We start from the raw sequence: 27,731 nt of genomic DNA, 5'->3' as shown, positions 1-27,731 counted from the left end.
CAAAACAAACTTGCAGGGCTCCTGCCAGGTGCTGCCTGTAGAAAGGGATGAATCGGGAAAGGGCAGGAGACCTCAGGTGGTGATTCTCAAAGTATGGTCAGAAACGTTTTGCCAGAACCACCTGGAGTGCTTGTTAAGCATGCATATTCCTGGGTTCCACCTCAGGCCTCTCAATCAAAGTCTCCTGGGGGTTGCTAATAATCTGCATGTTTAACAAGTTCCCAGAAAATGATTCTGTACACTATGAAGTTTGAGAACCCTGCCTTAGGCTGTGGTATTGTGGGAGGGACATGAGGGAAGGAAAGGGTAAGTAGGGATCGACTCAGCCAGGCAGTCTGAGATCTACCTCAGAGGGAAGAGACTCCTGTTTCTGGTAATAAGGACAATAAAACAAAAAACCCCGCTATGAGTCACCTGGAAATACTGGGTTAAATATTTTAAAAATTCATGTGAATGCAAAGCTGAGCACTGAAAAGAGTAAGAAAAGTCCTCAGGTAACAGAATGAAGAGGAAGAAGCCATTGGTACTCTGATAGCTGACTGAGCAGCAGGTGGTGTGTGGCTGGCCTCCCTAGAGTAACGTAAGGTTTGAAGTTAGAGTTTTAACATCCGTGGGGATAGAAATGAGGACTGGCCAGCTGGAGGGTGGAGCTGAAACAGACTTCCACATAAAGTCAAACTATTACTTCTTTTGATTAGTGTCATGTGAACAAAATTTAAAAATAAAAAATAGGACTATTGAAGGGCTTACCCTCAATAAGAGGGTAGACAAAGAAAGGAAAGTCATTCACCAGTACAGGAGATGACAACAGCTTCTCAGACTTAGTTAAGGCTCTGGATAGAAAAACAAGAGGAAGTCTCCCCTGAGAACCTGATGACAACACTGTTTTAATGTTAGGATTTATACTACCTGTGTGGCTTAGGACACCCAAGTTCTGGGCCAGTGATACCCCTAGGGAGCCTGGTAGAAACGGATATAATACCTCTCTGGAGAAATAAGACCTCAACTCAGATCACACAGGATCTGCACAGAAAAAAACAAAACAAAACAAAACAAAAGTCTTAATGAAGAGGAATATATAATCAAACATGACTAAATACTTGAGTATTTAGTATTTACAATCTACAGTGAGTGAGAATCCACGTACACAAAATCAATTGAACTAGATCCCCAACAACTTCTAATAATGGAACTGTTGGCAAGAGACATAAAATAAATGAGTTCAAAAGTTTTGAAGATGTAACAAAGAAATTGAAAGCATAAGACAAGAACAAGACACTACCTAAAAAGATCGGGTAGACTTGAAAACTAAATAGAACTTTTAGAAGTGAAAGTGTTTTCATTGAAATTAAAATGTATTAATGGATAGATTAAACATCAGATTAGGCACCATTGAAGACAGACTTAACGGACAGGAAGACAGACCTAAGGAAATCATCCAGAATGCTGCCTACAGAAATAAAGATACAGCAGCTGATACCTGAATATTAGAATGACAAGGTCCTATATCTACCAAATAAGATTCCAAAAGTGGAGAAGAGAATGAAGGAAAGGTATTACTTGAAGAGATAGTGGCTGAAAAGTTTCCAAACGGTGAAAGACATGAAGCCTCAGATTCAGGAAGCAGAATAAGTCTAACCAGGATACTTACTTATTTAATTATTTATTTATTTAATCTCAGACACAGTCGTACTCTGTCGCCCAGGCTGGAGTGCAGTGGCATGATTTCAGCTCACTGCAACCTCCGTCTCCTGAGTTCAAACAATTCTCCTGCCTCAGCCTCCCAAGTAGCTGGAATTACAGGTGTGTGCCACCATGTGCAGCTAATTTTTGTATTTTTTTTAGTAGAGACAGGATTTCACCATGTTGGCCAGGCTGGTCTTGAACTCCTGACCTTGTATTCAACCTGCCTCAGCTTCCCAAAGTGCTGGGATTACAGGTACGAGCCACCGCACCTCGCATCAGGATAAATTTTTTAAAATCACAGTTTGGTTAAATCACTGTTTGGCTGCTGTAAGAAAGAACTGCAATAGCAATGGCATAAACCAGGTGATGTTTCTTTCTTTCTCATGAAACCTTCTAGACATAAGCAATCCAACTCTGCGATGTCCTCTGGGTGTTTTAAGCTGGGTCACCTGATATTCACATTCCAACCTCTTCCCTTTAATTAGTGACTCAGAGGTTTCATACCTTTCTTTTGCTGATATCCCACTGGCCAGGTCTTATTCACCTGGTTATACCCAGCTACAAAGAAGGTTTGTATATTTCTACAAACAGAAATATAGTCTTTATTCTGAATAACAACATGCTAAGCTAAAAGTTGAGGGTTCTATTTATATGAGAAAGAAAGATAGGATACATAATAGGGAAAAACCAGCAGTCTTTAGAATAATAGAAGGAATAACAAATAGAAGCAGCGTATGTATACCTCAAATCAGTAGAGTGAGGAAATGAAAAAAGGAAAGCCTATTAAATCCAGATAGGGACAAGAAAATAATATCTCAAAAAAAGGATGCCAGGTGCAGTGTCTCATGCCTGTAATTCCAGCACTTTGGGAGGCCGAGGTGGGTGGATCATGAGATCAGGAGTTCAAGACCAGCCTGACCAACATGGTGAAACCTCACCTCTAGTAAAAATACAAAAATGAGCTGGGTATGGTGGCCTGCATCTGTAATCCCAGCCACTCAGGAGGCTGAGGCAGGAGAATTGCTTAAACCCAGAAGGCGAAGGTTGCAGTAAGCCAGGATGGCGTCACTGCACTCCAGCCTGGGCGACGGAGCAAGACTCTGTCTCAAAAAAAAAAAAAAAAAAAAAGAAAGAAAGAAAGAAAAAAGGAGTAAACAGAAGGGATAAATGAAGTGGCAGAAATAAATCCAAATATATTGGTCACAAGGTGACATATATATTGCAGCATTGGTGTATGAAAAATTGGAAACATTCTAAATGTCCAACAGAGGGATGGATAAACATATGTAGTGTATTTGTATGGTGGAATACTATATTGCAATTAAACATGATTCAAGTAGAACTACATTTGTAAGATCAGTAAATCTCAAAAATCAGCATTGAACTAAAAACATCTGAAGGATATAAACAGCATCAAACAGTTTATGTAATTCTAAAAACCTGCCAAGACAGTACTATTTGTTGTTTCTCATCCCAGATCCACACTCATGGATTTTCTATATTTGGGAATAAGCATATGATTTCTTTTCTTTCTTTCTTTTTTTTTTTTTTGAGACAGAGTTTTGCTCTTGTTGCCCAGGCTGGAGTGCAATGGTGTGATCTCGGCTCACCGCAACCTCCGCCTCCTGGCTTCAAGTGATTCTCCTGCCTCAGCCTCCTGAGTAGCTGGGATTACAGGCATGCACCACCACACCCATCTAATTTTGTATTTTTAGTAGAGATGGGCTTTCTCTATGTTGGTCAGGCTGGTCTCGAACTCCCGACCTCAGGTGATCCGCCTGCCTCAGCCTACCAAAGTGCTGGGATTACAGGTGTGAGCCACTGTGCCCTGCCTAGTATATGATTTCAACTGAACCAAAGCTCTGCTGCTAAAAAAAAAAAAAAAGAAAAAAAAAAAAAAAAAAAAAAATCAGAAACATTGTCTTAGATTACAGCAATTAGAACCATTTAATGGCTAACCTGGGGGTTGCAAAGTCAAATGTTTACAGGTAAGTTAGAGAAGTGAAGAGAGCCAGGTGGGTCCTGGGAGAACATGACCCACTGAAGCCACTTACTGCCATAAGAAAATGTAACCCCAGGTATATTTATCATATACAAATGAGGTAAAAGTATAAACACAACCAAAGGTAGGGTCAATGCTAGAGAAAAGGGAGTAACATTGGAGAGAAGTACGCAGGGCTTCAACTGCATCTGTCACGGTCCGTTTCTTAAAGACAAACATCAGAAGCAGACGTGACAAAAATTAAAGATTGACAAAGCTGAGTGGTAGATATATGGTTTTTTGGGGGGTATTTTTTAGGCAAAGTGACAAGTGACAAGCAGATACATTTTTTTTGGTTTTTTATTTTTATTTTTTTTGAGTTTTGCTCTTGCTGCCCATGCTGGAGTGCAATGGTGTGATCTCGGCTCACTGCAACCTCCACCTCCTGGGTTCAGGTGATTCTCCTGCCTCAGCCTCCTGAGTAGTTGGGATTACAGGCATGTGCCACCATGCCTGACTAGTTTTGTACTTTTAGTAGGGACTGGGTTTCTCCATGTTGGTCAGGCTGGTCTCGAACTCCCAACCTCAGATGATCCACACACCTTGGCCTCCCAAAGTGTTGAGATTACAGGTGTGAGCCACCGCGCCCAACTGGCAGATACATGTTTTTAAAAAATTATTCTCACAAAAAGAAAAAAAAAAGAAAAAATTATTCTCCTCAGGTGTGGTGGTGCATGCCTGTAATCCCAGTGACTCAGAGGCCAAGGTGGGAGGATCTCTTGAGCCACGGCCTTTGAGGCTGCAGTGAGCTATGATCACACTATACTCCACCTGGGTGACACAGCAAGATCCTGGATCTCTACATGTTTCTGTTTGCCTTAAAATATTTCATAATCAATGTTTTACCGTGCCTCTCTACCCTATTCCTTAGGGGCCAACAGAGTGACTGGAAAGCCTTAATCACATTATAAATACCATACCTTCTTTCTCTACAGCCCCTGGAGTCTGGGTAAACTGAATTTCATAATATTGACACCTTCTTGTCTTCAAGTCTGTCTCTGATCCTCATGTAACCAGAATGCCCTCACATGGAAATGTTAGGGGCACATAGTGTGATGAGTCAAGAAAGGGGAAAGGTGTAGACATGGCAGGAACAACTGGGCATGCGGGAGGGAAGGGGAGATACAGATCTGGCCTAGGGACCATGGGGTGGGAGACTTAAGTAAAGAAAAGGGCTGGGACCTTAGCCTGACACTGGACCTCTTAGCAGGAAATCCTAAGGCCATAAATACCATGTTGGTCAATGTTGGGGTTGTGTCTGTCCCCTGCAGTGGTCCCTAAACCTGTAAGACAGGTCCAGCAATTCATGAGATGCTTTCCCTAGCAGAACCAAGACAAGTTATAAATCACAGGAAGAGATGGCTTGGGTTTCTCAGGGGAGCTCCTGCTGGGATCCAGAATTGGGACCAGTTCCCACCCGCACTGGGAGGAGCCATATCAGCTGAGTCTCTGGCCAGCCCTCTCACCCACCTGCTCCCCTACCTCTCCACACAGCTGGCCCTGGGACATCGCATGACCTGATGACTGCAGGCTGCTGACTGCTGGCTGTCCTGCAGGGTGAGCAAAGCCTGGGTGCTTCCCTGGGGTACTGTCTCTGCTTGGGATCAGACCTGCCTGTGGGCTGTGGAGGCGTGGAAGAATGCCCTTCTTCCTACCTTGACACAGCCTACTCGTACCTGACTCCCCCATACAAAATTATCATTCTAGTCAGGGAATAACAGTGCTAAAAAGAATTTTTTTAAAAAAAGAAATGTCAAGGCTCTTAGATAATCCTTCATCTAAGGGAGAGAGAGCTGGATGAAGAGGGAGGAGAGTCCAGACTGCGCCTTTGCTGTTACACCTCTGGGTCTGGTGTACTGTTGCCATAGTCACCCAGACTGCCTGGGCCATCCCATTCTGGAGCCAGGTTAGATGTGGGTTCCTTTTCCTTCCAGTAGAGGAGGCTGAGGGAGTGGCTGATGACTTGAGATTCACATCTTTCCCTGCTCTGCTCACGTCATTTTCCCTAGCTGTCTTTCTCGGCCTGCTGGAGAAGCCACAAAGCCTATTCAGATCAATTCAAAAATTGATACTATTCTGACAGGCCACATAAATGGATATTAAAATGTTCTTCCTTGGACTTTTTCATTCTTACTAGACCTGTTTCTCAGTTATCCTATCAGAAAACTGGTAGTATAATATCTATCCGCAAAAGAGCTTTGTAGGAATTATCATTATGAACACATGACATCAATATTAGAACTAAGATAAGGTTTTTTGTTTGTTTGTTTTTTGTTTTGTTTTGTTTTGTTTTTTGAGATGGAGTCTCACTCTGTCACCCAGGCTGGAGTGTAGTGGTGTGGTCTCAGCTGAGTGCAACCCCCGCCTCCTGGGTTCAAGTGATTCTCCTTTCTTAGCCTCCTGAGTAGCTGGGATTATAGACGCGTGCCACCATGCCTGACTAATTTTTGTATTTTTAGTACAGACAGGGTTTCACCATGTTGGTCAGGCTGGTCTTGAACTCCCGACCTCATGATCCACCTCCCTCAGCCTGCCAAAGTGCTGGGATTATAGGCATGAGCCACCACACCCAGCCTACAAGGTTTTTCTTTACTCCCTATCTGCTTGCAAAAGGGCTTTGAGCATATTAATAAAAGAAGAAATAATGTGACAAAACATTATTCTTTTCGTAGCTTAAAAATTTCTAACTGAAGTGGCATTTACCACATCTAGTTCCAGTGCAACCATGTGTAATTTCACTCTGTCACAATCGCTTGCCAGTTTCACCAACTAAGGTTTTGCAGTGTAACTCTGTTATAGATCTACCTACCAAAAATTTGTAGTTCAGAAATTTTTCTGAGTGTATAGATGGTTCCATTCACTCCCCTTAAGCAAGAAAACAATGGATGTTGCTCCTCCTACCTCATATGGATTATACAGAGGCAGCAGTTCAGCTTAAGTGCTGAACACATATGGGTGGCCCAGAAAAACATATCCTAAAATATCTCATACTTTGTGACAAGGCCAGGTACCATAAAAGGGGAATACAAGAATGTGTTGAAGTATGTTGAAGTTTGCATAAAATCATCATGGAATGGATCTTAGCAGATCTCTGTGCTCACAGATCTGATTTGTTTTGTGATAAGATGCCTTCTAGAACTTTCATGCTGTGTGTGTGTGTGAAAGAGAGATTTAAAAAAAAATTTTTTTTTTTTTTTAAAAACAGAGTCTCACTCTGTCACCCAGGCTGGAGTGCAGTGGCGTGACCTTGGCTCACTGCAACCTCTACCTCCTGGGTTCAAGTGATTCTCCTGCCTCAGCCTCCCAAGTAGCTGGGACTACAGGCATGTACCACCACGCCTAGCTAATTCTTATTTGTTTGTTTGTTTGTTTGAGATGGAGTCTTGCTCTGTGGCCACGCTGGAGTGCTGTAGTGTAGTCTTGGCTCACTGCAACCTCCACCTCCTGGGTTCAAGCGATTCTCCTTCTTCAGTCTCCCGAGTAGCTGGGACTATAGGTGCATGCCACCATGCCCGGCTAATTTTTTGTATTTTTAGTAGAGACAGGATTTTACCATGTTGGTCAGGCTGGTCTTGATCTCCTGACCTCATAATCCGCCTGCCTTAGCCTCCCAAAGTGCTAGGATTACAGGCATGAGCCTCTGTGCCTGGCCAATCTTTTGATTTTTTAAGAGAAATTGGAAATCAAGATGTATGTGGACTCTGGTTTTTATGTGACATGTGAGAGTGGGATGTGAGAGGCAGTAGAGTACAGTGGCTGACAGCATGGACTCTGGAGTCAGTCTACTTGAGTTTGAATTCTGGCTTGGAATCTTAGTAGCTGTGTGACCTTAGGCAAGTTGCCTAACCTCTCTGTTTTAGCTTCCTGATTCACACAATAGGGATACTAATAGTATCTGCCTTCTAGGGTTGTTATGAAATGTAAATGAGCTAATGCATATACAGTGCTTATGACAGTGACCCTGTTTAGCTATGTAAGTATAGCCTAAATGTCATATATATACACACACACACACACAGAGCTCTACACAGACCAAGTGGCCCTGTTTATTTATATACATAAAGGCTAAATGCCCACAACACAGTGTAGGTCTTACAGGACACTCTTTAAATTAATAGTGGGCAACCTCTGGCTTAAACCCATTCATTCTGTAGGTGAATCCTAAGTAATTTGATCATGTAATCTATCGCCTAAAGCAGGACACACTAGAGAGAAGGTGAAAGGAGGCTCTATTACTTGTTATGGTGTGACAACAGGTGAGCATCACACTGTCCCCAGCAAACTGGTCTCCCTGCTCCTAAGTGCCATCTTTGTATAAGAAAAAAATAACAAGCAGCTTTTACCTATAAACTTCCAAATGCCAGGTCATACATGTGTGCTTTATACATGGGACAACTTGTGGAATCTTCACAGCGATCCTAGGAGGTGTCATTACTCTTTTTACTTTAACTGAAGAGTAAACTGAGACACAGAGACATTAAGGAATTTAAAACCACACTGTAGTGGAGTCAGTCAGGTTCCAAAGTCTTACCTCGTAGCTGTGCCATTCTTTCCCGTGGGAGCAAGGCAGCAATAAGAATGTTGAACCCTGGCCGGGTGCCAGGGCTCACACCTCTGATCCCAGCAGCTGGGGAGGCCAAGGCAGGCCAATCACATGAGGCCAGAAGTTCGAGACCAGCCTGACCAACATGGCGAAATCCCATTTCTACTAAAAATACAAAAATTAGCCAGGCATGATGGTGCACCTCTGTAATCCCAGTTACTTGGGAGGCTGAGACACGAGAATCACTTGAAACTGGGAGGCAGAGATTACAGTGAGCTGAGATCGGCCACTGCACTCCAGCCTGGGCAACACAGTGAGATTCTGTTTCAAAAAAAAAAAAAGAATGTTGAACCCTTTTCTCAAAGGGATAGTTGAGACCCAGGATGCTGTGGCTTTTGGCTCAGGCCACTGCTCAGCATGGCAGGACTGTGCTGGGAGTGCAGGAGAGTCCCAGCTGCTCCCGCCACCGTGGGCTGATATTTCACAGCATCTCACAGCATGTGACAAGGAGCTGTGCACTTGAGGGTTAAATACGATTGGTGCCAAGTGCATTTCGTCAGGTTGCTGCAGCCAGTTCTAGGGCAGCTTATGAGTCTTATGTGCAGCTGGTGAAAGTAGATCCATGTCAGCCACCTAAACCTGACACCTCCTTGTCTGGTGTGTCGCCCCAGACCCCACACTGAAAGGACAGCTGAGGCCATGGTCCTAGAAAACCCTGGAACAGGCCAAGCGTGGTGGCTCACACCTGTAATCCCAGCACTTTGGGAGGCCGAGGTGGGTGGATCACAAGGTCAAGAGATCGAGACCATCCTGGCCAACATGGTGAAACCCCATCTCTACTAAAAATACAAAAAATAGCCGGGCATGATGGCACGTGCCTGTGGTCCCAGCTACTCGGGAGGCTGAGGCGGAAGAATCGCTTGAACCCAGGAGGTGGAGGTTGCAGTGAGCCGAGATTGCGGCACTGCACTCCAGCCTGACGACAGAGCAAGACCCCATCTCAAAAAAAAAACAACAACCCTGGAACAGCCAAATGAGGCTGCCCACCTATAGCACCAGCTTTGCAGAGCTCCAGGTGTGGCTCTTTTAGCAAGGGTAAGGAAGAAAGATCTGCCCTTGTGAAAAGTGTTGATGCTGGGGCTAAAATGTTCAGACACTAGTTTTGGAGAAAAAAGAATACTCCAACATAAAGGTGAATATGAAATGCTTTGAGTGTCAAGTGTCCTTGCCAGGTGGATAAGAAGGACTGGGAGGGTCGGCAGCAATGAGGACCCCCTGGCAGTGACAGAGGCTGACCCAGGGCTGGGGGGAATACCCCAGGGGAGACCACAGGCTCTGAAAGGTACCTTGCCATTCCATCTACTTCAATAATAGCATGTCCATGGGATAGATAATAAAATCCTGAGGGGAAAAAATGCTCACTGTGTGGCCAACAACAGAGCGATTTCTGGTTCTGACCAATGTCATTGACTTATCACTCTTGACCCAAATGGAGGTAAGACCCAAGTTTATCCTTTACTCCACCTTGGTCTCCATTTGCAAAAGAGCAAGGCAAATTTCCCCATCACATGAAGTTAGAAAATATCATGCAATCATTGCAGAATGTCACAAATATGAATTATCGTTTCCAATAGAAAGCCTATGCCTTCTTCTGAGCTACAGAGCAGATGTTAGGTCTCAGTCGTCCTGCTGAAGTTCAATGTGGGAAACTTATTGAGGGTCCAGGGTCTTCCCATTCAGTATTTCATTTTATTCTTGAAAAAGAAAATGTGACTGGGCGCAGTGGCTCACTCCTGTAATCCCAGCACTTTGGGAGGCCAAAGCAGGCGGATCATGAGGTCAGGAGTTCGAGACCAGCCTAACCAACGTGGTGAAACCCCGTCTCTACTAGGAATACAAAAATTAGCCGGCTGTGGTGGTGTGTGCCTGTAATCCCAGCTACTCAGGAGGATGAGGCAGGAGAAGCATTTGAAGCCGGGAGGCAGAGGTTGCAGTGAGCTGAGATCGTGCTGCTGTACTCCAGCCACTCCAGCCTGGGTGACAGCAAGACTCCGTCCCCCCCAAAAAAAGGAAAAGGAAAAGCAAATGCTCCTAATTACTGCATTCATTAGATTATTTCTGTGTGGTAAAAAGTCCTAAACAACCCAACTCTGGCTAGCTTAAGCAAATGGGATTTATTAGAAGGACCCTGGGACAGCTCACAGAGCTGAAGGAACTGTCCAACAACCCTGACTGGTGAGGTTTGTGCACCTTTTCCAGGGCAACTCCCTGGCTCCAGCCTCTCATCTCCTGAGTCAAGATTCCTGGAGAGAGAGAACCTGGTTGCCCCAGTTAGGTCTGGTGTCAAAGAAGGAAGGGTTATGCAGTACCAACACTGGGGGCCACCACTATGTATCAACCAACCCTCCCCCTCAACAGAGTAGAATCCCTTTTGCACTGGGCAACCACCCCTATAGCCATAATGTAGATTTATGCTGTGTTGTTATCTGCCCCGTGGCTGCACAGCAACTGTGTGGTGTGTGAAGGTCAAGGAACTCCTCTGGGACAGGCTTGAGGACTGTGTCACTTAGGACAATCCATCTGGCTCAAACCGATGCCCAAGACTGACCAGAACGAGCCCACCCCCTCAGCTTCCGCCGAGAGGCTCAAGCAGCATTATTAACTCCAAGAGAGGAAGGATAGAAGGGATGTGGGCATCCTTGGCTTGAACACATGAATGCCTGTCAGAGGGGCCCTATCCACGGGAGCACTGGGGCATTTTTGTACCATGGGCTGTAAATCTTGGGTTTTACTTGGGATCTTCAGATGAGCATAACTCTAACTTTCTATCGGAGGGGATGTGCCCCAAAAGCATCTATGTCTCCCCAACCCCCGAAAGAAGAAAAAAATGGATGAGAGAAAGTCACCCTGAGCAAAGAGGTTCCCCAGGTTCCCAAACACAAACTGCTGCTCCCGTGCAACTTTCCTCTCACTGTCTAGCAGCAGGCTAGGGGGTCCTGCCCATCCAACTTTTAATTGGGGAAAGTAGAATTTCAGCTGAGAGATTGGGAAAGAGAGAAGGACTGATCAGTTCACTGAATACCAGCCAGGGTCCAGGCTGAGGGGAGAAGGTTCAGTAGCCAGAGAAGAGGCCAAATCCTTAGAGAGGAGGTTAGGCTGGAGCTTGGGAAGTGAGGGGCACTGGGCCTGTCCAGCCTCATGGAAGGCGCAGCTGGGATGCAGCACCTCTGGGGCATGTATGATGCATATGCCCAGACTGGTCTCAATCTCCAGGGCTCCAGTCATCTTCCCTTTGACTCTCAATGTGCTGGGATTACAGGCGTGAACCACCATGCCCAGCTCACAAGATAGAATTTTGAAAAATGTATCTTGAGCCTTCTAGTTCTCTTTCTAGTTATTTAAGATTAAAGAAATCAAATAAGGTAATAGCCATGAAGCCACTACAGGCAGAGATGTCCTTGACTATGGTTAAGGAGGTATTTGTCCCCAGCCAGTGAGATATTCTGAGTGGGGAGAAATGTTCTCTATCGATGACCCAGGGAGGGCCCCTATGGGAGCAGCGGCATGGCCCCACCTGCAACCCAATGCTGAGAGGAAAGGGCCTTGGGGGAAAGGGTGGTTGAAGGCAGGACCGGGGCAGGATGCTCAGGAAGCATGACAGTGGGGCTGCTGCCCTCCCCAGACACCCTCCATCAGGGCAAAAGAGCTGGGCCTCTACTCCCTCAACAGGGAGGACAGCAGCCATGGGCTCATCACCTGCCCCATGAACGCAGGATTAGGGAGATAAGAGTTGCCTTGAAAATCTTTACCCTGACACCCTTGAGCCACTTGAGATGGGCACTTGAAGCCCGGCCTGTGTGCAGTGTGTGTGCAATTCCCTAAAGCGGCCTTGATGCCATGTTCACAGTAGGGACGTGGCACCTACGTCTCCCCTTTCTCTCTGACCGAGCAGATGCAGGAGCTGGAGCGGAGGCTGCTGGAGGCAGAGCAGAGAGCAGAGAACGCCGAGACCCAGGTAACCAGGGGTGGAGGGGGAGATTGGCAGGAATATGCAGGAGAATGACTGTCAGCCCTTCCAGGCCCTTCCCACAGACATACGTGGACAACACACACATCACCAGCAGTCCTGTATTGTACCTGAACAAATGAGTGTGCATGGAGCTTTCTGTGGGAATGGAGTCTTTGGGTAAAGACCAGAGAAGCAAGTGGGTATAGTAGTCCCAATAGTCTAGACTATGCTATGGGAACAAATGAAGTGTGACGTCTCAGTGGTTTATCACGTTTAGCTCTCACTCCTGGTACCTGTCCATTGAGGGTTAGCCAGTGATTCTGCTTCCACAATCACTCAGGAATCCAGGTTGAAGGAGGCTCCCATATCTTATAGCTGGGCCACTTGGAACACCCAGCCTTCTTGGTTGCCATGGCAAGGAAAGAAAGCTGGATGCTTGTGCACTAGATCTTACTTATTTTCAAAATTTATTTTTATTTTATTTTTTATTAGAGATGGGGTCTTGTTATGTTGTCCAGGCTGGTCTCAAACTGCTAGGCTTAAGCTATCCACCCACCTCAGCCTCCCAAAGTGCTGGGATTACAGGTGTGAGCTACTGCGTCTTGCCTAATTTATTTTTCTTTTATTTATTTTTTTATAGAGACAGACTCTCACTATGTTGCCCAGGCTGGTCTCGAACCCCTGGGTTCAAGCAGTCCTTCCACCACAGCCTCCCAAAGTGCTGGGATTACAAGTGTGAGCCACCACACCCAGCCTGCACCAGCTTTTAAATACTTCAGCCCAGCCAGGCACGGTGGTATGTACCCATGGTCCCACCTGCTTAGGAGCCTGAGGCTGGAGGATCCCTTGAGCTCAGGAGTTTGAATCTAGCCTGGGTGACATAGCAAGATCCTGTCTGTTTAAAAAAATTTTTTTTTTTTTTTTTTTGAGACGGAGTTTCGCTCTTGTTACCCAGGCTAGAGTGCAATGGCGCGATCTCGGTTCACTGCAACCTCCGCCTCCTGGGTTCAGGCAATTCTCCTGCCCCAGCCTCCTGAATCGCTGGGATTACAGGCATGCGCCACCATGCCCAGCTATAAAAAATTTTTTTAAATTAATAAATATATACACACATGCATACATACTTGAGTCCAGAAATGATGAACCATTTCCACTTGGAGTCCATTGGTTGGATCAGTGACATGGCCCCATCTAGCTGCAGGAGGTTTGAGAAATACGGGGCAGCACATGGCTGTCCAGTGAGCAGTAAGTATCTCTACCACAGTGGGGATGGGACAGTTGCCCTCCTAGACTGTTTGTACTGCCCAACTCATTCCTACTGGGATCCATGGAGGTCGATGGCAGAAGACACAGCTGCTTTTCCCACTTATTGTCTCCTCTGCCCTCCTGTTACTCATCTCTCCATTACTACTAACTATGACCTAGAGTAGCCAAAATGTGTTTCTAGTTTGTCAGTCCTTCTTTTGCCCAGATAGGAGCTTTATAAATGACAACTGTATTAATTGGCCCAGACTGCCCTGGGTAAGGGCTGTGCCTGGGAGTCACAGCCTGGGGCATCAGAGGGTGTCCCGTCCCACATTACTGGCCACTGTACACCCCCCGTGAGTGATGGGAGACGCTATGAGATCATTGTACTTTTCAGGTGGGTGTCATGGAAGAGAAGGTAAAACTGTCCAATCTGAAGAATGTGGACTCTCCAGGCAGCCTGTACCAGAAATACCAAGAATTGCTGAAAGCCATGCAGGGCAAAGATGAGCTCATCCGCCAGCTGGAGGCTCAGCTGGAGAAGCAGGTAAGGGCTCATGTGCAAGGGAGCACCATGCCCTCTTCAACATCTGTATCACTGGCCCCCAAATTCCTGAGCTGCTTCTCTCAAGCTCTTGAGTGCTAGGAACTCACTCCTGCCTGAGCCTGTTCTTTTTTCTTTTTTTTTTTTAAAGCGGAGTCTCACTCTGTCACCCAGGCTGGAGTGCAGTGCCCCGATCTCAGCTAACTGCAACCCCTACCTCCTGGGTTCAAGCGATTCTTCTGCCTCAGCCTCCCAAGTAGCAGGGACTACATGTGCGCCCCACCATGCTCGGCTAATTTCTGTGTTTTTAGTAGAGACAGGGTTTTACCATATTGGCCAGGCTGGTCTCAAACTCCTGACCTTATGAAACGCCCTTCTCAACCTCACAAAGTGCTGGGATTACAGGCGTGAGCCACCACATCCAGCCAGAGCCTATTCTTTTATGCAGAAGTTTCATTATAGGAAGGCTTTTTCCTCCCACATCTGCTCATGAGAAGCCAGGCAGGGGACAGAGTAGAAAAAGGAGCTTGGAGGCAGACCGATCTGGGTGTGAAGCCCACCTCTAACACCTGCTGCTTCTGACAGTGGGCAAAGTGTTTAAGTCACTGATTCTTATTTTACACATTTATAAGAGAAGGATGAAAACACCTCATAGGGCTGTTGGGAGAAGCAACCTATATGATCTGTGCCTAGCGTCAGGCCCATGGTCAGTGCTTGGTACACAGAGCTTTCCTTTCTCCATCCTGACCTTGTCGTGCCCTGCCAAGATGAGATACTTGATACTTGGCTTTAGTATGTTCAGAGCTGCACAGAGCTGGATGGTCAGTCATGGCCAGCTTGTTGTCCAAAGTTTCTCAATGAACCTGAAGAGGGAGAGACCGGAGTTGCTGCCTCCTCAGAAACCAGGGCCTTCCCTTCTGAGCACATGGGAGCCCATGGGCTGCCACTGCCCAGCATTTCAGCTCCGCTCGGCACCTTTGCTCCTGAGAAGATTCTGGAATGTCCCCCTGCCAGTTCCTGTGTCCTGCCTTCTCCCCTTCACAATCTCACCAACTCCATCCCAGTTCTGTCCCTTTCCTCTGCCACTGGTCTTAACTACTCAGCTTTCCCCTGGTGCCAGAGTGCCATCATTTCCAACTAAACACCCCACAGTCTGAACAGATGACTTTTAATTTCCTACACATGCCTTCTCCATGTAGGAGAAGCTAATCCTGGTGGTGCCCTCCAACCATCGTGGGCAAATTCATGTTCACTCATCAGCATTCACCCAACAGGCCATTAATGGAGGTGCCTTTGTATGCTGTGGGGCACCATGTGTTCCTGAAAAATGATGGAAAGATAGAATTTTGACACATGGAACCTCTGATCAATTCCTCCATTGATTTTAGACATACCTTACCTTCTTTTCTTTATTATTTTTTATTTTTATTTATTTTTTTTTTTTTGAGACGGAGTTTTGCTCTTGTTACCCAGGCTGGAGTGCAATGGCGCAATCTCGGCTCACCGCAACCTCCACCTCCCAGGTTCAGGCAATTCTCCTGCCTCAGCCTCCTGAGTCGCTGGGATTACAGGCACGCGCCACCATGCCCAGCTAATTTTTTGTATTTTTAGTAGAGACGGGGTTTCACCATGTTGACCGGGATGGTCTCGATCTCCTGACCTCGTGATCCACCCGCCTCAGCCTCCCAAAGTGCTGGGATTACAGGCTTGAGCCACCGCGCCCGGCCCCCTTACCTTCTTTTCTAAATGGCTCATAGTTAGAAGTGGCAGTGTCCTGGAGGATGGTGGACAAAATGACTCTTGCTAAAGCTCCTTAGGTCAGAAAAACAGTCATTTTATAACTGGAATCAATAGGTCAAGATCATAAAAGAAAGAACAATGTTCTGTGAGTCAAAAGACCTGGTTTTGGTCCCAGCTGTGCCATGAATGGACAGAGACAAGCCATTTCTCACTGTAGGGCCTTAGCGAGTGACGGCTTGTCTCTGTCCATTCCACGGGAGTACAAACACAATATCCAACCAGGTAAGGGGTCAGCCAGCATTTTCTGTAAAGGTCCAGGTAATAACTACCTTAGGCCTTGTGGGCCACAGGTCTCTGTGGCAACTGGTCAAAGCTGCTGTTTTAACCTGGAAGCAGCCATGGATAATGCATAAATGAATGGGCATGGCTGTATTACAATGCAGCTTTATTTACAAAAACAGGTTTGGGTGGGGGCAAGCAGGTAGAGGACGGGATTTGGCCTGAAGGCCATTGTTTGCCACACCTTGAACTAGATAACCTTTAAGGTCCTTCCAGCTCTAAAATACTGAGAGTCCGACATCACATTCCCATCTCATTTTCATAGTTTCTTTGTGTGGAGCTTATGTGCATCATCTGATAAGTATTAGGCAGGTTTTTCCTATCAGACTTGTTGCTGGTCTCCAGACAAGTCGGTATATACCCGTTGCCTGCGTGCTTTTTGGATCCTGGAACTGGTTCTCACTGTAGAACCAGTTGATACCCACACCTAGCGCTGTGGACTTTCTTTCACACTATCCTCAGAATGGCCCAGCAAGGGGGAGTATCAGGTGGTAATGCAGGCCCCGAGGGGTTAGGCTTCCTGCCCAGTCTTACAGCAAAGGGGCCTCACATGTAGAATCAAAGCCTATATTTCATTCTATCTTAGGCTGTTCTTCTTTTTCTTTATTTTATTTATTTATTTATTTTTGAGATGGGAATCTCACTCTTTCGCCCAGGCCGGAGTGTAGGGGCGCGATCTTGGCTCATTGCAGACTCCACCCCCCAGGTTCAAGTGATTCTCCTGCCTCAGCTTCTGGAGTAGCTGGGATTACAGGTGCCCACCACCACATCTGGCTAATTTTTATATTTTTAGTAGAGACGGGGTTTTTCCTTCTTGGCCAGGCTGGTACTGAACTCTTGACCTCAGGTGATGCACCCGCCTTGGCCTCTCAAAATGCTAGGATTACAGGTGTGAGCCACCATGACCAGCCACATTTTTCTTTTCTTTTCTTTCCTTTTTTCTTTTGGAGACTGAATCTTACTCTGTCACCCAGGCTGGAGTGCAGTGGTGCAGTCTTGGCTCACTGCAACCTCTGCCACCCAGGTTCAAGCGATTCTCCTGCCACAACCTCTCAAGTAGCTGGGATTACAGGCACCTGCTACCATGACTGGCTAAGTTTTGTAGAGACAGGGTTTTGTCCATGTTGGCCAGGCTGGTCTCAAACTCCCGACCTCAGGTGATCTGCCTGCCTCAGACTTCCAAAGTGCTGGGATTACAGGCATTAGCCACCACGCCAGGCCAGGCTTCTCTTTAGATGCAAACCTCCTTTTCAATCATCTCCTCTTTTGACTATTTTGAGGGAAATACCTCAGTTATCTGCAATTTCACCTTATTTTTTGTTTTTTAACTATAAAGGTAATACCTACATGCTTATAGTAAAAAAATACAAAATGGCCAGAGGAGTATAAAATGACAAGTCACCTTTCTCTCCATCCCCAATCCTTGATTTCCACTCCTCACTATTAACGTTGCTTGCATATGGAAGCACAGCGTTCTCCTTCCATATCAGGGATGTGCCATGTTTATTCAGCCAACCCCTTAGTGGTAAACACTTAGAGTATTTCCGGTTTTGAGTTTTTAAATTTTATGTTGCCTTATCAAATAATATTGCCACAGACGATTTCTGCTCCCTTGCTTTGTGAGGTCAGTGGCATGCACACCTGATGTTTCTTCTTGGGGCCGCCCACCTCCAGTCAATCACTCTGCTGGTGACTGTTGGGATTAACCAAAGGCCCTTTCTTTCTTGCAGAAGCAGATGAGAGCAGAGGAAGCAAAAACTGTTCAAGAAAAAGCTGCAAAGATCAAGGAATGGGTGACACTCAAGTTAGCAGAGGTGGGTTGGAAAATCATCTTGGGGGCCTGCCCTGACCCCTGGAGTTTCCTGTCCCCTTCTTTCTGGCGTGCCTCGGCTGACCTTCATTCTGTCCAGCACGTGTACCTTATTCAGCTTCCACGCCGAGATGCCGTGGTTCACTTCCCCTTTCCTTTTGTCTTGGTTGGGTCTCCCTGGTGTTCCTGACTAACTTGGTGCTGGGTTTAAGTTTGGAGGAAGGAATGTGTCTCACTTCTGAAAAGCCCCCTCCGTTTCTTTCTAGGAAGCCCACACAGGCCATTGTCCACTCTCTCCACTTTCTCATTTATTTACTTTGAGACCAGCCTGGCCAATATTGCAAAACCCTGTCTCTAAAAAAAAAATACAAAAATTAGCCAAGCATAGTGGTGTGTACCTGTAGTCCCAGCTCCTTGGGAGGCTGAGGTGGGAGGGTAGCTTGAGCCCAGGAGGCAGAGGTTGCAGTGAGCCAGTATTGCATCACTGCACTCCAGCTTGGGTGATAGAGCCAGACGTTTTCTGAAAAAAAGAAAAGAAAAGAACATGCAGCAGCCAGGTGCAGTGGCACATACCTGTAATCCCAGCACCGTGGGAGGCTGAGGTGGGCAGATTGTTTGAGTCCAGGAGTTTGAGACCAGCCTGGGCAACATAGCAACAGCTCATCTCTACAAAAAATAAACAAAATTAGCTGGACCTGGTGGTGTGCATCCATAGTCCCAGCTACTCAGAAGGCTGAGGTGGGGGAATTGCTTGGGCCTGGGAGGTCAAGGCTGCAGTGAGCCAAGATTGTTCCACTGTACTTTAGTCTGGGCAACAGAGAGAGGCCCTGACTCAAAAAAAATAGAGAATTGAAAAATATGTCTGAACTATAGGCTAGGTGTCCTAAATCTTCACTTTTCTTTTTTTTTTTGCTCAGCTTGAGATGGAGAATCAGCATCTGAAAAGCTGTAATCAGTGCCTGGTGGAGCAGGTGGGAGCCCTTCAAGATGCGCTAGAAGGTAGGCAGGCCCGGGTGTGCAGGTGTGCGGTAGATGTGTGGTGGGGATGGGGCTGAGGTGAGGGAGCTCTCAATGTGACTGTTTTTACCCCAACCACAGCTATTCAGATAGCTCCTTCACGGAAGCTGCTGGTGCCCCCCCACGGAGCTGCAGAGCAGGATTCTGTCCCTTCAGAGCCAGGCATCCAGCCTGTGGGCCAGGACAGTGGCTCCCAGGCCCAGGGTCTGAAGGCAGCTGTGCTTGCACCTTCCCCAGGTGCCCTGCAGAGCAAGGACTCTGTTTCTGAAGCAGCAAGCCCCTTGGAGGATTCTATTTCCAGCACGGTCCATTCTGGGGAAGTAATAGAGGCCAAGCCCCTTCAACCTCATCTGGGAAGAGAGGGCTGTCCCCGCCAGCCATGCATGAAGCTTCGAACCTTCAGATGTGGTTCAGCTTCCTGGGGTGAGCGTCTGGTTACCGCTCAGAGAGGGACGCTCCCTGGTACAAGGACTTCTGCCAAAGAAGGTGGCCCTGGCAGCAGTCTGACCCTACCAATAGTGCGGGCTCCTAACACCCCAAGGGACAGTATCCAGTTGGCCAAAAGGCACCACAGCCAGCCCCAGGTGGGCCATGGACACTTTGACCACGTACTGAGCATTGAGATTGGGACCTTCTCAGCACTCCACCCCTCTGGCCTTCCTGAGCTGGAGGCCCGAGCTGGGTACCGGGATGAACCAGAGAAGATGGAGATGGAGGAGCCACCCCCAGCAGGGAAGAAGGAGGAAAGAGAGAGCCCAAAGGCCCTTGGAGCTGAGCCGGAGGAAGTGGAGCCGGGTAGCAAGCCACCTACACCCCCACTGCACCAGTTACCACCCTGGGTAAGAGGCGACCTCCAGGCTAGGCAGAGGAGCAGAGCTAATGAACACTGCTGGCTGAGCACAGCCATGCACTGAGTGGGAGAGGAGGCTGCTGGCATCCTCATAGAGGCCCTGGCAGGCGGGTACCACAGAGCCTGTGCAGAACACCCAACCACTGAGGGTCAGAGCTAGAGTTCAGAATGATGTGAATGGCGCTTGGCTGTCATTTCCTGAGTGCTCACTGTGCGCCGGACATCAAGCTGGGTGCCTTGCACACCTTTTCTCATTTAATCTTTGTGAGTCTTTACGGTGGTCTGGTATGATGGTCAAGAACATAAGCCCCAGAAGCAAACCACTAGGGTTGAACTGTTAACCGTGTGACTTTGGCCATTTTACTGAACCTCTGTGCCTCAGCTTCCCTAACTGTAAAATGGGGATAATAGTACCTACTTTATAGGGTTGTTATGAAAGTACTTGCAGTAGTGGTTCACAGTGGGTGGTAGGTAAATGTTGGCTATTTTTCTTTTTGGGACGGAGTTTCGTTATTGTTGCCAAAGCTGGAGTACAATGGCGTGATCTCAGCTAACTGCAACCTCCATCACCTGGGTTCAAGCAATTCTCCTGCCTTAGCCTCCCCAGTAGCTGGGATTACAGGCATGTGCCACCATGCCCGGCTAATTTTGTATTTTTAGTAGAGATGGGTTTCATCATGTTGGTCAGGTTGCTCTGACTCCTGAACACAGATGATCCACCCACCCCAGCCTCCCAAAGTGCTGGGGTTGCAGGCATGAACCACCGCACCTGATTTTTTTTTCTTTTTTTTTTTTTTTTTTTTTTTTTTTTTGAGACAGAGTCTTGCTCTGTAACCCAGGCTGGAGTGCGGTAGCATGGTCTCGGCTCACTGCAACCTCCGCCTCCCAGGTTCAAGTGATTCTCCCATCTCAGCCTCCTGAGTAGCTGGAATTACAGGTGTTTGCCACCATACCCAGCTAATTTTTATATTTTTAGTAGAGACGAGGTTTCATCATGTTGTCCAGGCCAGTTTCAAACTCCTGACCTCAAGTGATTCGTCTGCCTCAGCCTCCCAAAGTGCTTGGATTACAGGCAACTTACTTGTAAATAAAACGTCTTGACATCTGTCTGGTAGAAATACTTCAGAAGCAATGATCTGGTGGCCAGGGGTAGGGACACAGATGAAGCATCACTGGCCACGCATCATTAATCTTTGCAGAGCTGGGTGATGGGCACATGAGGTCATTCTTTTTTTAATTGGCACAGCGTCTTACATCATCACCCAGGCTGAAGTGCAGTGGCGCAGTCTTGGCTCACTGCAACTTCCGCCTCCTGGGCTCAAGCAATCCTCCTACTTCAGCCTTCCAAGTAGCTGGGACTGCAGGGATGTGCCACCATGCCTGGCTAATTGTTGTATTTTTAGTAGAGACAGAGTTTCACTATGTTGGCCAGGTTGAGTTTTTTTTCTTTTCTGTTTGTTTTTGAGACAAAGTCTTGCTCTGTTGCCCAGGCTGAAGTGCAATGGTGCGATCATGGCTCACTGCAGCCTCAACTTCCTGGGCTCAAGAAATCCTCCCACCTCAGCCTCCTCAGTAGCTGGGACTACAGGCGTGTACCACCATACCAAGCTATTTTTAAATATTTTGTGGAGATGAGATCTAACTATGTTGCCCTGGCTGGTCTTGAACTCCTAGGCTCAAGTGGTCCTCCCACTTTGATCTCCCAAAATGCTAGGATTACAGGTATGAGTCACTGTGTCCTGCCCTGTGACTGACATTTTCCATGATAAAAAGTTAAAATAAAAATGGGACAAGCTATAAAGATGACATTTCACAGGTCACTAGTGAGAATGACATGTGCGTATCAGGGCCTTCACATACAGCCTGTGGGAAGGCTCCTTTCCCTGCAAGGAGTATGGTGCAGTTTCTCCCTTTCACAGGTCAGGAAACTGCTGTTCCCCACAGGCTTAGGTACTCACCCAAGGTCATGTAGTAGTTGGTGAGGGAGCCAGGCTGTATTTATTTATTTACTTGATAGACAGGGTCTTGCTCTGTCACTCAGGCTGGTATGCAGTGGCACAGTCACAGCCCACTGCAGCCTTCAACTCCTGGACTCAAGGGATCTTCCCACCTCAGCCTCCTGAGTAGCTGGGACTACAGGTGCATGCCACCATGCCTGGCTAATTTTTTAAATTTTTTGTAGAGACGCGGTATCCCTATGTTTCCCAGGCTGGTCTCAAACTCCTAACCTGAAGTGATTCTCCTTCCTAAGCCATGAGAGCCACCTCACCTGGCCTGAGAGCCAGTCTTTAAATATAGGTCCAGCGGCTTTGAAGCTTTAAATGTAGGTCCAGCTGTACTGCCTCTTAAGGGTCATTGCCAGAGCAAATGTCAGTCTTTTATTTATGGGCAGACATCCCCACACATACACAGATTCTGCTGGGTTGTGGAGCAGTACCATGGGGGACATCTAAGCATTGGCTCCTGGCAGCAGGGGGAATGAGGTCACTTGGGACAGGGGGTGGTATCAGGATGCACTCACCCCACACCACTGCTCGGGAGACCCGTATTTTCAGCATTACCTCCTAGGGCCTCCTTCTGAAATGCTGGTTTGAATCTGGGCACGGTGGCTTATGCCTATAATCCCAGCACTTTGGGAGGCAGAGGCAGGCAGATCACTTGAGGTCAGGATGTTGAGACCAGCCTAGCCAACATGGTGAAACTCTGTCTCTACTATAAATACAAAAATTAGCTGGCCACGTTGGCATGCACCTATAGTCCCAGTTGCTCGGGAGGCTGAGGCAGGAGAATTGCTTGAACCTGGGAGGCGGAGGTTGCAGTAAGCTGAGATTGCGCCACTGCCCTCCAGCCTGGGTGACAGAGGAGAGGGAAATGTTGTCTCAAAAACAAAACAAAACAAAGAAATGCTGGTTTGGGAGGTGCACAGCCCTATACTTTTGGGCTATATCCTTAGCAGTGACTGTTGACCAGCTTCTGGTTGTTAAAAGGGCACCTGTAAGACTGGAGACTCAGTTGAGCCAAGAGTGGGGCGCAGCAGGAAGACTAGGAGATGGAAAAGCGCAGGTCCCCTGGGCTCCCGGCCCTCTTCTTGCTCTGGAGTCTGAACGCAGAGGTTGGGAGTAGGGAGTGGTCGGACAAGGAATGTGCAGCTGCTCACCTGAGAGAAGTGTTCCTCACTTTGCCATTTTGCCAAAATACAGCTATTCACCATGATAGCTTAAGAGTGGGTCTTGGGCCAGGTGCAGTGGCTCACGCCTATAATCTCAGCACTTTGGTAGACAGAAGCAGGAAGATCTCTTGAGCCCAGAAGTTCAAGACCAACCTGGGCAACATGGCAAAGCCCTGTCTCTACCAAAAAAGATAAAAAATTAGCTGAGCATGGTGGCACATGTCTGTAGTCCCAGCTACTCAAGAGGCTGAAGTGGAAGGAAGGTGTGAGCCCAGGGAGATGAAGGTTGCCGTGAGTCAAGATCTTGCCACTGCACTCCAGCCTGGGCGACAGAGCCAGACCCTGTCTTGAAAAAGAAAAAAAAAAGAAAAGAGTGGGTTTTGTGCTCTATCTGAACAGGTTAAGTGTGTGTGCAAGAGAGGGGGTGGCGGAGGAAAGGAGGAATGAGGAGACGAGGAGCTATTCTCTCCTCTTATTCTGTATAGAAAATGCATCAAATGACATTCTCACCATGAGTATCAGCTGATCTCTGGCAATGACGGTATTAAGGGGCAACATCAGGTCTTCCCACAGACCCTCCCTGCTCCCAGCTAGGTCCTGAGGACCAAAGAATCAGCCAAAGGAATGTAAGGAGATTTCGTCCTGTTTACAGTCCCCTTTGTAACTTGCTTCTGGGGAAAAACAAGACACCATGCTAGCTCCTTCCCAGGCCCCTGAGGCATGATCACTCCTGTCCCAGGGAAAGCTTAGGAAATCACAGTGGCCAAGACAGCCCAGCCTCTCTCTCTCCCAGGCAGAAGAATGGGGCAGTAACCATCTGGGGGGAAAACAAAGAGTGGAAATTCAGAGAAGGACATTTCTCAATCTGAGGGCATAAGAAATACTTCTGTACCTTAGAGTTTGGAAAGCCCTTTTTCCGGTTAATCCTTAAAACAACCTTGTGAGTTAGGCATTAGATAACCTTTTGTCAAACAGTCCTAGGTTTTGTTTAACCTAAATCCTTCAAGCTTCAGTTTCATTTCCTCTGCAAAGTTAGAGGACTATCTGTCCTTGGTTAAAATTCCATGACCGCTGTGGGCAGAAATAATCCTTTCTATGCCTGATTTTACTTGGCCCCAGTGTATCTGCCCTACACGAGCACAGAAACTCACTGCCCTGCTGCAGGGGCCCTCGGCCTCCTTTCCCATTGCCCCTCTGTCTCTCGCCTTGCTGCCCCTCCAGTTATCTCAGTGTCTCATGGCTGCACTCATCGGCTCTGCTCTCTCTCCTCCCAGTTGCCCCAGGGCTGCTGCTCCTCTCTGGGAAGACACCCCAGTAGGCACCCACCTCCCTTCCAACACCATCTCCTAGCCCATCTGACCCCCCCAGGTGACAGCATATCTAGTTGCCTCCCTAAGCCAGCCGGACAATATTCCAAAGGCTGGCCGACTAGTCACCTTTGTTTTCCTTTAGGCTCAATGGAACAAACAGATACAGAAGGCACAGGGAGCCATGTGGGTTGTTTATGAACAAACAGAGTCTTAGGAAAGGCTCCTTTGAAGTAGGAGCCTGCGGCCGATGGCCTACTTCAGACCCAGGGGCCCCAGGCATTCTCCCATATAAGTGTCTTCCAGATGGGGGTGCTGGAGTCCTGTTGGGCTAAATAGGTTTTGTAGATTGGCCCTAAAGCCTAGCCATGATATGACATTCATTATTCCTATAGGGAAAAAAATGTGCCCTAACTTCCCACATGTTTTCATTATAACACTATTCACAATAGCAAAGACATGGAACCAACCCAAATACCCATAAATGGTAGACTGTATAATGTGGTACATATACACCATGGAATACTATGCAGCCATAAACATAAATGAGGCCTCGTCCTTTGCAGGGACACAAATGAAACTGGAAGCCATTATCCTTGGCAAACTAACATAGGAACAGAAAAACACACTGCATGTTCTCACTTATAAGTGGGAGCTGGACAATGAGAACACATGGACGCAGGGAGGGGAACAACACTTAGTGGGGTCTATCAGGAGAGGGTGGTGGGGGGAGAGTATTAGGGAAAAGAGCTAATGCATGCTGGGATTAATACCTAGGTTGATGGATCATTAGGTGCAGGAAACCACCATGACACACATTTACCTGTGTAGAAACCTGCACATCTTGCATATGTACCCTGGAACTTAAAAAACAAATAATAAAATATATATATATTTTTTGAGATGGAGTGCTCTTGTTGCCCAGGCTGGAGTGCAGTGGTGCAATCTCAGCTCACTGCAACCTCTGCCTCCTAGGTTCAAGCCATTCCCCTGCCTCAGCCTCCCAAGTAGCTGGGATTACAGGCATGCACCACCAAGCCTGGCTAATTTTGTATTTTTAGTAGAGACAGGGTTTCTCCGTGTTGGTCAGGCTGGTCTCGAACTCCTGACCTCAGGTGATCTACCCGCCTTGGCCTCCCAAAGTACTGGGATTACAGCTGTGAGCCACCGTGCCCGGCCTATAAAATAATTTTTTAAAAAAAGAAATGATAGAGAATTAAAAAAATATATGCCTCAAGTTCCAAACAACTGGCTTACAAAAGAGCCCTTGTCATGTGGCCCCAGTGGCTTCCTCATTATCAACACCCCCAAAATCTGGGGGTGAGATCCTGAGACCCAAGGATCTCTAAAATGGGCAGGATTCAGAGCAACAGGTTACTGACCCATCTCCTCTTGAACCTCCTTTGCCCCAAAGATGAAGGGTGGAGGCAAGAGAGGGACCTGTCGGGCACTGATTATATTCCAGGTGTTAAATGTAATACTTACATTAAGTATTTCACTGGATTCTCACAGCAGCCTGAAAGGTAAGTATTATTACAACTCCATTCTAGAACAGAGGACAATGAGGCTCAGAAATGAAGTAACTTAGCCAAGATTTGTTAGCCAGTCACTGACCCCCGCAGGTTTGCCCACCCCCAAAGCTATGGTTTCTCCTGCACATGCCTGGAGAGGGTGGGGTGGGCATCATGCTGGGCCCTGACCCTCCTGGGACCTCTTGTTTCAGGAGAGCCGGATCTATGCTGTGGCCACATCAGGCATGCGGCTCTCAGACGCGTCTCCCAGAAGTAATACTGCCTGCTGCGGTGAGTCCCAAGTGAGGCTTGGAGGCAACAAACATCCAAGGTAGGCAGGGTGGGCAAGCGAGGAGGAGAAGACTCCAAGCAACACCCAGGGCCAGGGTTGCCTGCCACCCTGTTCCCCTCCCCAGCAGGTGAAGTTAAGGTGAAATCACATCAAGGCCCACCTAGGAGGGAAAGGGAAGTCGTACAGGTTCAGCTCATCACAGGGAAGTAGCCATCACAGAGCTGGAAGGGACCTGAGACAGGGGCCTCCAGCCCAGCCTCCCACCTGCACAGACCCTTCTGCAGTGCCAGGGCCATGGGTGAGAGGAGCCCCAAGTGTCCTGATTTGCATGAACCCCACTCACTGGCTCCTCACTAGCCAGCCACCAAAACTCCACAACGAGGGCTGGGGGGCGGTCCCATAGCCACATGATTTGTAACTCACATCTGCAATAGTGGGACACTGTGCAAGCCTCATAGAGGAGAAAACGGTTAAAGGGTAAGACTTTTGGATTCTGTTGTAACGGACCCTTTACCACATGGAGATCATGGTCCCCAAAGGGAGTCAAGGCCAGACGATGAACAAGGACTTGGCCCCTCTCTTGAGATCTGTCACCAGCCTGCTCCTTGGAGGAATGCCAATTGCCCAGTTCTCTGCTTTCCCCACACCCCTTCCTGGGTTATGCCCTTGAGTAATCTCATTCCTCTTTTCCCTGCTCAGCTTCAAGCCCTCCTGCCCTTGCTTCCCCTGGGTCTTTCTCTGGCCTGGTCTACAAGAATGTCACTGTGCCTGTCTACACAGCTCTGAAGGGGGTAAGAAACTGCTGCACAAAGAGGGGGTGTCTCATCAGGAAAGGCCCCTGGCCTCAGCATCCAATGACTGGGGCGGGCGGAGCTATAGGACCAGGCTTCTGCACATGGTGACCCTGGCCACGTAGGTCAGCCTGCCGTGTGTCATTTTGCTTTATTGTTTATTAGGTTGTTATAAAAATTCTACATTTACAACAATTTGAATCAGTACAAATGTGGGCAAAGTAAGAAGCCTAAGCCTATGCCCGCTCTGCATCTTCTCCCCCTCTTTTCTCATGTCTGCCCCACTCCCCAGGTCCCAGAGGGCAGTGGGGCTCCTTCTAGAATTATTTAGGTATGTTCCAACTTATATTCCCATAAGATCACTACATTTTTTAAACAAAAATCAGATATTGCAACATTTACATAGACATCTTTGTCTTTGTTATTGGTTTTTGAATCATCATAGTAATACTTGATAAAACTTTTTATAGAATAATAAAAAAACAAAAGTGACATTTCCTCTCACATGGCTTTTCCCTAATTCCTAAGCCCAGAGGAAGCTATCATGAATGTTTTAGTGTTTATTCACTAAGGCCCTCTGATGCATTTATAAATATGCATGCACGCTCTCACTCTCTCATGTGTGCACACAAAAGGCAGTCATATACATGTTATTCTATGCCTTGCTTGTTCACCTAACCACATGTCAGGTCATCCTATCGTCCTTCCCTACCTCCTCCTCTTTATTTTTTTTATTTTTATTTTTGGAGACAGAGTCTAGCTCTGTTGCTGGCTGGAGTGCAGTGGTGTCATCTCAGCTCACTGCAACCTCTGCCTCCTGGGTTCAAGCCATTCTCC

The 27,731-nt window shown here is 47.3% G+C and overlaps 1 protein-coding gene across 1 annotated transcript in view; it reads left to right on the top strand.

The window, feature by feature from the left end:
* The window catches only part of PLEKHH1 (pleckstrin homology, MyTH4 and FERM domain containing H1), a 55,943-nt gene that overhangs the window by 9,542 nt on the left and 18,670 nt on the right, over positions 1–27,731 (top strand). Inside the window, exons 3-9 of the mRNA XM_032245838.1 lie at positions 12,223–12,285; positions 13,922–14,071; positions 17,878–17,961; positions 18,875–18,956; positions 19,056–19,813; positions 26,024–26,102; positions 26,803–26,894. Of these exons, the coding sequence (XP_032101729.1) occupies positions 12,223–12,285; positions 13,922–14,071; positions 17,878–17,961; positions 18,875–18,956; positions 19,056–19,813; positions 26,024–26,102; positions 26,803–26,894 (1,308 nt within the window). The remainder of the gene's footprint in view (positions 1–12,222; positions 12,286–13,921; positions 14,072–17,877; positions 17,962–18,874; positions 18,957–19,055; positions 19,814–26,023; positions 26,103–26,802; positions 26,895–27,731) is intronic.

Source organism: Sapajus apella, unplaced genomic scaffold (genome assembly GCF_009761245.1).
Source record: "Sapajus apella isolate SASKATOON/1434 unplaced genomic scaffold, GSC_monkey_1.0 scaffold59, whole genome shotgun sequence".
Classification (NCBI taxonomy): domain Eukaryota; kingdom Metazoa; phylum Chordata; class Mammalia; order Primates; family Cebidae; genus Sapajus; species Sapajus apella.
Note: the sequence above shows the minus strand (reverse complement) of the source record. Positions and strands in the feature narration are given on the sequence as shown.